This window comes from Pteropus medius, unplaced genomic scaffold (genome assembly GCF_902729225.1).
Source record: "Pteropus medius unplaced genomic scaffold, Ma_sr-lr_union100, whole genome shotgun sequence".
NCBI classification, from domain to species: domain Eukaryota; kingdom Metazoa; phylum Chordata; class Mammalia; order Chiroptera; family Pteropodidae; genus Pteropus; species Pteropus medius.
In genome coordinates this window covers 402209-412065 of record NW_024352004.1, presented here as the reverse complement: position 1 = coordinate 412065, position 9857 = coordinate 402209, and the positions used below count along the sequence as shown (strand labels likewise).

General features: G+C 54.8%; 2 protein-coding genes across 2 annotated transcripts; both read left to right on the top strand.

The window, feature by feature from the left end:
• Positions 1-877: 877 nt before the first annotated feature.
• Positions 878-2080, top strand: PYY (peptide YY). The gene is made up of 3 exons (XM_039846850.1): positions 878-1543; positions 1659-1739; positions 1898-2080. The coding sequence occupies exons 1-3, from the start codon at positions 1326-1328 to the stop codon at positions 1920-1922; spliced, it is 324 nt and encodes a 107-aa protein (XP_039702784.1). The 5' UTR covers positions 878-1325; the 3' UTR covers positions 1923-2080.
• A 4683-nt stretch (positions 2081-6763) lies between these two features.
• On the top strand, positions 6764-8405 carry PPY (pancreatic polypeptide). Its single transcript, XM_039846849.1, has 4 exons — positions 6764-6915; positions 7645-7835; positions 8046-8117; positions 8260-8405. The coding sequence occupies exons 2-4, from the start codon at positions 7645-7647 to the stop codon at positions 8282-8284; spliced, it is 288 nt and encodes a 95-aa protein (XP_039702783.1). The 5' UTR covers positions 6764-6915; the 3' UTR covers positions 8285-8405.
• Positions 8406-9857: the final 1452 nt, after the last annotated feature.

Sequence of the window (9857 nt, the reverse complement as noted above, 5' to 3'; positions counted from 1 at the left end):
ATCTTGCCCTGGAGACTACAAAGGGTTGAGGACAGTGGCACATGCTTAGGTAGCCCTGGCATCACCTGGATGGGGATGAGGGCACGCTACCTTGGAAGGGGTCTCTATGCCAGGCTTGGCTGAAGTCAGGCCTGCATATGCCAGGCTGAATGTACAGGTGGCCAACTCAGCTGCTTCTGGGGAGGGAACTGGCCTCTGCCTCCTACTGCCCCTCTTTCCACTTCTTTAAAGGAGAGGGATATAATGTCCAGAGAGGCCTGTCCTCCAGGACATTATAAGCAGTAGGTCAAGAGCAAGGTCATAGCTCCCACTCCTGCCGCCAGTAGAAAGAGACTTCCCTATAGATCCTGTCAGTCCCGGCTCTTCTCCAAGGTATTGGTGAGCAGAGCTGAAAAGATTGTCTTTTCAAAGGAGAGGTCACAGGTCCCACAGGCTGGAGAAAATGTGTCTGGCCTCCCACCCCCTACTCCCCACCCGTGGACAGGCTAGGGAAGATGGGATCTCTTCCTTGGTCCAAGGGGCTGCCCCAGGAGTCTAGATCCAAATGCTTCACTTCCTCAGGAGGCTAGAACTGCTGTCGTGGGGCTGTGGGGTGAAGACTGGGTTCAGGCTAGGCGCTGGGTCCAGAGGAACCTTGATTCCCAGCATGGCGGCTGGCAGCTCCTGCAAGGTGGAGACATCGTGCACTGTCTGGGTGTAAGGGTGTAAGCTCAGTGATCTGGCAGGGGTGGAGGAAGGGAAGAAGAAGGGCCCTCCCCCCTTGGGCTCCCCCTCCCCCTCAGACTCCCCCTCCCTTGACAGGCTGGGATATAAGCCCCGCAGGGAAGCGCTGAGCAGAGGAGGCCACAAGGCAATCTGCAGCAGTCCAGTCCTTGGGACTCCTTTCTCCATTTCCTGCTAATCTAGGTTTCAGGAGCTGTTGCTGTGAGTGTCCTGCGGCCCAAGAACGGTCTGACGCGGGTAACCCAGGCTATTTTGTGGTGAAACTGAGGCTGGGAAGGTGGAAACTGTGGCCGAGTGATGGGCAGCTGGGTTGGAAGGGAGCCAGCAGAAGTGGGTAGGAAAGAGGCCTAGGAGGCCCCACAGCCAGCATCGCCCTCTTCCTCCGCCCACCGTTCTGGGCAGCACGAGTGAGAGGAGGGGAGGCAGGCAGGGCTCACGCCCCTCCGATCGATGAGGAAACTGAGGCCAGAGGCAGTGCAGTGCCTGAGGACACACAGCGAGTCGGTGGCTGAGCCTTGGTCCCGTACCAGCCCTAGACAGGCTGCTGGAGCGTGGGCCCAACGGCAGCCTCAGTCCCCTGCCGTCGGGGGTCGAGGCTTGGGATGGCCCACGCTCCACTGCCCCTTCTGCAGATGGTGACGGTTCGCAGGCCGTGGCCCGCTATGGCCACAGTGCTGCTGGCCCTGCTCGCCTGCCTGGGGGCGCTGGTCGACGCCTACCCCACTAAACCCGAGGCTCCCGGCGAAGACGCCTCGCCCGAGGAGCTGAGCCGCTACTACGCGTCCCTGCGCCACTACCTCAACTTGGTCACTCGGCAGCGGTGAGCGCGCGCTCCCAGCGGGTCAGAGCCGGGTCCCTGAGGCTCCCACCCTCCGCCCCGCTCCACCCAGGGCGTGGCCAGATCTGACCGCGCCCATCTCTGATCCCGCCCCCAGGTATGGGAAACGGGACAGCCCAGCCGGGCTCCTCTCGAAACTGCTCTTCCCAGACGGCCCCGACCGCCCGGTCACGTCGCGGTAAAAGCGCCCCCCTCGTCACGCCCTCTAGAGCGCGACGTTGTCCTGCTGCCCCACGGAGTCCCACCCTGCACCGCCATCTAGAACTTACCCCCCAGTCTCGCCTCTCCAGGTCCTTGGCCGGGCTCCTTGCGATGCCTCTCCTTTCCCTCCTACAGGCCTGAAGTCGCCTACCAGTGGTGACGACCCCCAAGGCCTCCTGGGAGAGATGCTACCTACACCGACCTCATTTGCATATTTGCGGCTGGGTAGGCTTCAGGGTAGGGTCCTAGTTCCGTTTCTCCGTGCTCCCCTCCCCCACTGGGCTGGAGGGCTGTATGTGGCCCTTCCCTGATCCCCAAATAAAGAGCAAATTTCACTGAATTGGAATGTGTGCGTTTGTATTTCCTTTCGTTTCTCCTTCTTAGAGGGGGTATCCAGGTGGGATGGAGGTGCAAGAGATGAGAGAAGGCTAGGCACCTCAGATAAAAGGCTCCCCAGGACATGGCTGGGCTGGAATGGGGGCTCCCGCTGCTCTGAGCTAAAAGAAGACATCGCTGCCCAGCCCTGGGAGTGGAGAGGGGCCAGGTGGAACTCCCTAGTGGGGTAGGAGGAGGGCAGAATGAAAGTTCTTCAAAAGCGCAGGGAGGAGCAGGAAGAAGTCACTGGGAGGTGGAGAGGGTGGAAAAGAGCATGCTAAGCAGCCCAGGAGAGTAGAGGGGCACAGATTAGCACCCCTCAAGATGAAAGCGGTTGGGTTCGCGAGCTAGGCACAAACGCCCAGGGTGTTTACCCTGAAGAGATGTGTTACTAACCCCCAAGGCTCTAGTGACTGGAGGTGCAGATAGGATCCAAGATGGAGCTGTGGAGTTAGAGCCAGTTGGGGAGTGAGGTTTGTGTGGGGGGGTTATAACTAACATCCCCCATTCCCTGGGCGGGAGGAGTTATGGGAGTGTGGAGACTGCCTTTTTCCGTAGCAACTGCCCTCCACCACCTTGCTGAATTCATGTTCAGTGGAAAAGTCACTAACTGTGCCTTTCAGGTGACAAGGCCATGGGTGCACCCTCCTGTGCTCCCCTTTTCTCTTTCCCTGGACCAGACACAAAAGGCCGAAGGCACTGTAGATGTTTAAACTGGAATCTGACCTGAATCTCTCATCACTCTGCACCTGTGACCTCGAGGAATCCCAGAGCCTACCTGCAGGCTGGTCTCTGACGCCCTTCCTTCCCAGCCCCCTTTCTCCAGGAGGCCTACCTCGATTGTCCCTGATGATCTAGCATTTTTCCTGCCCTCCGTGGCTGCCCAGCTCTCATGGACACTGCTCTATTTTGCCCATCTTTTTGTGTCCTGTCTCTGATCTAGATCTGGTGGCTCCCCTGAAGGAAAGGCTTATGTCTCCTCCATCAGACACAGCCTCCTCTGTGAGCTCTTTTCTGGGCTTCTAGTTCAGCAGGACCTGGCTGAGGCTGAGGTGGGGAGCTAGGGGATGGGAGGGAGAATCAGATTGAGGCCAAAGCCCCAGACCCAGAGAGGGTAAAAAAGGCAGAAAGGCTGAGTGGTGTCACTTTGGAGGATAGGGCCATGCAGGACTATTTGCAGTTAGGTGGCTCTGGGAGAAGACCCATAACTGGAAGAGTGGCTCCTGTATGGATACGACCTGTTCTAGGTGGCCTCGGAGCTCTGACCCCTATCTTCCCCTCCAGTCTCATTCGAGGTAGGGGCGGAAGCATGAGGTGAAGGCAGGTCCGGGGACTGGTGCAGGTCACAAGCTATGCGGACTCTGATGCTTTTACCCAGGCCCCTCCTCCACCTTCAGAGCCATTTTCCTTCCTTCGGTCTGGCAAACATCTTCAGGGGAGTGATCTCCCAGAAGCCTTTCCTTATTTCTCAGGGTAGAGTTAGTTTCTCTGCTTCCCTCTGCCTGCTGTCATTATCTGAGATCCACTTCCTATCTTATCTGCCCCCCTTCCCCCATCTTCTCTCCTCCAATCCCATTCCCCCTGCACCAGGAGAGGTAGGATAAGGGCACAAATTGGCTGCCACGAGCTTTGGTTCATTTCACCGTCAGGCAAGCGGGAGGATGTGTATCTGTGTCAGTGTCCATAATCCCATCTTTTGGTCTGTCTGGGAGGGCTGTGGTCAGTTTGATGCTGATGGAGGAGATCTCTGGTATGAATTCTGCGTGGTCACAGACAATTTCTGCCCAGCTTGACATGTCTGGTTTACTATCAGTAAACGAAAGGGTTAACCTTTCGTTTACATGGTGGAGTTTTGAGAAGGTGGTTAATTCACCGCTGATCAGACTCAACGTTGGAGTGGAGGGAGCCTTAGATGTAATATTAATGATGATGACAGCAATAAGCTACCTTTTAAAAAGAGCACTTATGTGCTAGATACTGAGCTATTTGTTTTACACACATTATATTTTTAGGGTATTGATTTGGCTTCTTAAATAGAGACAGAATTAACAGTGGCTTAAACAAGATAGAAATTTATTTCTCTTTTATATCAAACACAAGTGGCATCTGGGGAGTTGGTAGCTCCGCTCTCTGAGGACATCCAAGAGCCCAGGGTCCTATTTTGTGGGTTCCCCATGCCCTCATCTCCATGACTGAAGATGGCCCACCATCGCCGGTTTGGGTGTTCCAGCCAGTGGGAAGGGAGGAATGGGAGAAGAGTAGGTCTGCCGTTACCACACTGCATAACAAGTTACCCTAAAACTTAGGAGCTTAAAACAACCATTCAACTTCACTCATGATTTCGTGGATCAGGATTGGGAAGGGCTTGACTAAGCAGTTGTCAGGTGGAGTCGCTCACATAATGAGTTAGAGGTTGGCTGAGGCTGCAGCTGTCTAACTCAGGACTCCACGGGGCTGATGTCCAAGAAGGCTCACTCATGTGTCCAGTGGGTGCTCCTGGATATTGGCTAGGAGCTCAGCTAAGGCTGTTGATGTAGCACCTACATGTGGCCTCTCCAGCATGATGTTTCTGGGGTAGTCCTGGGACCTACATGGAGGCATTCTTATGAAAGATGCGATGCTGGTTAAACTCCTTGCAGTCTTATATGTGGGGACCCCCATTCACCTTTACCCTGTGACCTCAGGGGTTTCTGGGGTGTTCTTTTCCTAGTCTCATCATGGCCCTCACTCTATCCCCAACACTGCCCAATGGTCATCTTCCCTGTCCCAGTGGGCATGTGGTTGGGCAGGGGGAGAGGGACCACTGTCATTTCCACTTAGCCTGCCTGCAAGTAAGTCCCTGATGCCACTCTAAGCAGGACTCCCTGGGAATTTATAAAGATGAATGAGAACCAACTATCGCAGTTCTGGACATGGCCATACTGTTTCAAAAGCACAGCTACTACCTCTTCCTCCTCAATTGTCATAACATCCCAGAGAGGTCCCAGAAGAGGGATTTGTTATTTGCAAAAGAGAAAAATGAAAGCTATAGGTTCAGTTGACATCGTGAAGTACCTTTCATTTCTTAGGCAGTGACAAAGCTGTTTACAAAACTATTAATGGCCCCAGCACTTGAGTCAATTCCCAGATCCACCATCTGTCTGCAGGGGCTGGAGCCTGACGAAAATAGTGGCCAGAACAGGTCCCACCAGGCTATAAGTCCTATGGGAGCCCAGACTCTTCCAACTCGGGCTGGAGCCTGGCGCCCCCTGGTGGCATACTCACCTTCCTTGTTTTGCAAATTCTGAACCTAGGCCCAGGGAAGGGCAGGGGCTTGTGGAGACAGAACATCTCTGTATTTGCTTCGTTGGAATGTCAGTTGTTGTCGGGTGAAGCATTATTGTTCTTCTTGTTACCAGATATCGGAATTGCGAGGAACAAGCAGAACACGGATGTTTACTGAGCCTTCCTTTATCTTCATTATCTTGAGGAAAATTGAAGCTCAGATCCCAGCGGCATTATCCCCAGTCCTCACCCCACCACCCCAACTCCTCTCCTAACACACACTTATGGCGTCCTGATCTGGGCCAGCAGAACCTCGAGAGTGAGAGGTCCTTTACTCCTTTCTTGGGCTTTGGTGTGTCATTGAGACACAGCCAGCTACTGCTCCTCCGCCTGAGCTGGGGAGGGGCTGGGAGGTGGGGAAGGGATGCAGAAGGAGAGTCAGAGGCTCCTGAGTGGGAGGACTGCTGGGATTGGTGGGGTTGGGAATCTAGGCCAGAACTCGAGTTCTAGACAGCTGTGTGATCTTGGGCAAATGTCTTCACTTCTGAGAGCCTCACATTTCTCAGCTAAAAAGCGAGAAATTATAGCAAAACCCTGACAGCCCCACTTAGATAAAAAAAAGTTCAGATTTTGGAGTTAGACTTTGTTTCAATCTCTGACTGTCTCACTGACTAGTTATATAAGACATAATGGCTCTGAGCCTTAGTTTCTGAATCTGTAAAATGGGTTGTTGTAGGGACTCAGTGAGGTGATTGAGCTGGGAGCACTGTGGAAAATTCAAGGCTTTACAAATGACGCTGGTCTTTATCAATTCCCTGGAATGGAGGCTCTGAAATGGCTACCAGAAATTGGCACCCGCATTTCCCCTGAACCCAGGCATGTCAGTTCTAATTCTGTGTCCTACACACCAGCCAAAGAGTGGGTTTCTCTCTGCCTGGGTTCCCACTCTTTTCCACATTGCCTAGTTATCTGAGGCATCTTCACTGTTCCCACCTTCTTCTAATCCCACACTGGAGAGGAAGTCCTGCCTCTCCATCCTTCATCACTGGTCTCAGAGCCCCAGCCTCCGTCTTCTGCTCTGAGGGGACCTGTTTGAAGTTTTGGGTTAATCCTTGGGAGGCAGGAGGGGCTGTTCCGAGATCTGCAATCAGAACCCTTCATTCATCCTGAGGTCCCAAAACCCTATCCTCCTTGAACCAAGCCAGCTCTGGTGCCCAAAGACAGATGGGGGTCCACAAGGGAATTATTGTGGTCTGCTTTTACCCGTTACACTGCTAGTCTGGCCCCTAGAACACGCCCGTGTGCCCCTCCCATCCCTGGCCCCAGCACTGGTGTCGTGGGTACCAGGGAGACAGTGGGAGGAGGGGATGAGGGCTGGGGAGTGAGAGAGGCTGACAGGAGGCGGGGACTCTGGGGGGCTGAGGACTATAAAGGGGCATGGCCGAGAGCAGGACACCCATCCAGCCTGAAGCAGGCACCTGCTTGGTTTAGGACTTGCTCGTTCGGGACTCAGGGTAAGTAGGCTCAGCCTGCCCCAGACTCTGCGGAGCTCTGGGGAACTCCCTGGGGCTAGGACCTGGGATGGGGGGAAGGAGTTGTTGCTTTGCAGGGCTGAGGGCCTCAGGAGGCCTAAGGTCCTGTGTGGATCTGGCTCTACATCTGGACAAATCTGTCACCCCAAAAGAGCAATCTGTGACTAGAAGACCGAAAATGTGTGTGGGGAGTGAGTGATGGCTATAAACACAAATGTGTATGACTACGACCTTGTGAGTGATTGGGATCCATGTTTGTGACCATGACCGTCTGCATCTGCATGTCTATCCCTGGCTGAGGTGGGGGTCAGGGCAGACCACAGGCTATGGATTTTTGTCCTTTGGTTCACAGGTTCACTCTGAGTCTCCTGCCCCGTAGGTGAGCAGGAGCACCCTTCCTTCCCACCAACCCCTTCCCTCCAACCCCCACCTCACATCTGCCTCCTCAGAGCCAATGGGCCCTGAGTGTCATGCATCCTGTGCCTCCTGCTCCATGGCCCCACCTTTTCCATTACTCTTTTCTACTTTGCTGAGGCCCTGGCTGAGCTCCGGCCTCTGCGCTGGTCACGAGAGGGGCTGTTCGTGCTCTCCAGGGCAGTGTCTAGGAGGTGGGGTGCTCAGGTCTGAGTGGCACTTTGCTCTGGTTCCTTGGCCCCAGGCTGGCGGGGTGGGTGCTGTTCCGTCTCTATCTCCCTGCTCATTGCTCCTCAGATGGACGCCACACGCTGCTGCCTGTCTCTGCTGCTCCTGTCCACGTGTGTGGCTCTGTTGCTGCAGCCACCACTGGGTACTGAAGGGGCCCCTCTGGAGCCAGTGTACCCGGGGGACAATGCCACACCAGAGCAGATGGCCCAGTATGCAGCTGAGCTCCGCAGATACATCAACATGCTGACCAGGCCCAGGTGTGTATAAGAGAGAGGGAGAGAGGTCCCAGCTCCTGGGACCCTGGGCCACGACCCCAGCCCCTGCTCCGTCCATGCTCTTGTGAAAGCAGAGCCTCTGTACTGACCAGGCCCATGTGCCCCAGGTGGGATGGTGTCCAAGGACAGGCATGAGGCAGGTGAGCTGGCACCTGGGCACAGCGCTTGCCCCAGCTGCCTCTCCCCTCCCAGGTATGGGAAAAGAGACAAAGAAGATATGCTGGACTTCTTGGAGTGGGGCTCCCCCCACGCAGCTGCCCCCAGGTAGGTTTGAGTCTCTGCCCTGTCTCTCCAGCTCCCTGGGGCTGAAATGGGAGGGTGGCGGGAGGAGAACAGGAGCCCAGGACTGGCCTGAGGTCTCCCTTGGGCACAAGGACTGTCCACTTACACTGCCATCTCCTCACAGGGAGCTCAGCCCGATGGACTTGTAATGCCACGTTCTGCCTCCTCTGACTCCTAGGATAGTGCCAGCCCAGCTCTCCCATCCACACCCTTGGCTGTGGCCAAAGCTTGCTCCCTGCTCCCACACAAGCTAAATAAAGCAAATCAAAGACATAGCCTCTCTCTGTGTGTCTCTGTGGATCCCTGGTGGGGGCAAGAGCAGCCAAATGCCAGGACAGAAACGGGGAGAGAAAGGAAGAGGAGAAGGGGAAGGAGGGTGTTATGAATGATCCAGAAGATCTATAGGGTCATCAGAGCCATTCAGCTCATCCTCTCCACTTCACAGAGGGGCAAGCTGTGTCCCACAGGGAGACAGGAACCTTTCCAAGGTCATTCAGCAAGTCAATGAAGCAGCAGTCTTGAGCTTGAATCTTCCCATTTCAGCACCTCTAGACCCTCCTGCTTATCAGTCTACTCCCAGCTGCACCCCCACCCATGCTTTCCTGTAGCCTAGTGTCCTTGGCATGGGGGCAGGGGTGACGGCCCAGCCCAGAAGGACTGGTGCTAAGACAGTCACCAGCTGCATCTGTGGCGTCGGAGTTGCCCTCCTCTGGGCGGGTCGGAGCTGCGTAGATGTGCTGTGTGCAGCTGGAGCATGGCTCATCAGGGGATACAGGGCTCTGCGGAGGCATAGGCAGAGGAGAGTGGTCTGGAGATGGTGTCATGTGTGGATTGTTGAAAAAAGGAGCCTACTGTGTGCCAGGGGCATTTAACCCTCCCAACAACCCTGCGAGGGTGATACGGTTATCCTCACTCTACAGAGGAGGAAACTGAGGCTCAGAGAGGTACAGCGGCTTGTTCAAGATCCTGCGCAGACAGCAGTCAGATGGCGGGATCCAGCATCTGTGTTAGAGTCAGATGAACCTGGGTTCAAATCTGAATCTGTCACTTTCTGTCTCTGTGCTTTTTGGTCAGGAATATAACCTCTCTGAGCCTCAGATTCCTCATCTGTAAAATGAGAGGAAGAATGATAGGGTTGTAGTGAGCATGACATAAAATAATGCATGTGAAACAATTAACATGGCCCTTGACCCAGGGAAATGCTCGGTAAATGGGAGCTTCTGAGGGGCAGACTTGTGATGCAGCCATCGGCCAGCCAGCAGTTTCCAGGAATGTGTTGGAAAGGTGAGCAGAGAGATAACGTGCTCTTCAAACGTGGAAGCTCCATCTTGTGGGAGAGGGTTATGGTTAATTCCATGTGGCTCCAGGAAGGGGCGTCAGAAGGCAGGCTTTTGGGGACTATATGGGAGCATCTTTGAAGAATCAGAAATTTGGAGAGAACTTGTCCTGAGAAGTAGTGAGCTCCTGGGAGAAGGAGCTTTCAAGCAGCTGCAGAAAGGGAGGCCGCTGGGGGAAATGTGGCCTTCTGGGGAGGAGACTGGATTAGCCAAATTGTGGCCACTTCTAGGAGTTCAATCTGTGGACGCCACACTCCAGCTCTGGGAGGGTGAGAACCCAGATCCCGAGGGAGGCCTGTGCTGAGGAGGGGTCCTGGGGAGCCCCCATGGCCTTCCTCAGACCTTGTCCTTCTCAGCCATCTGAAGAGGTAGGATGGGGTGATGC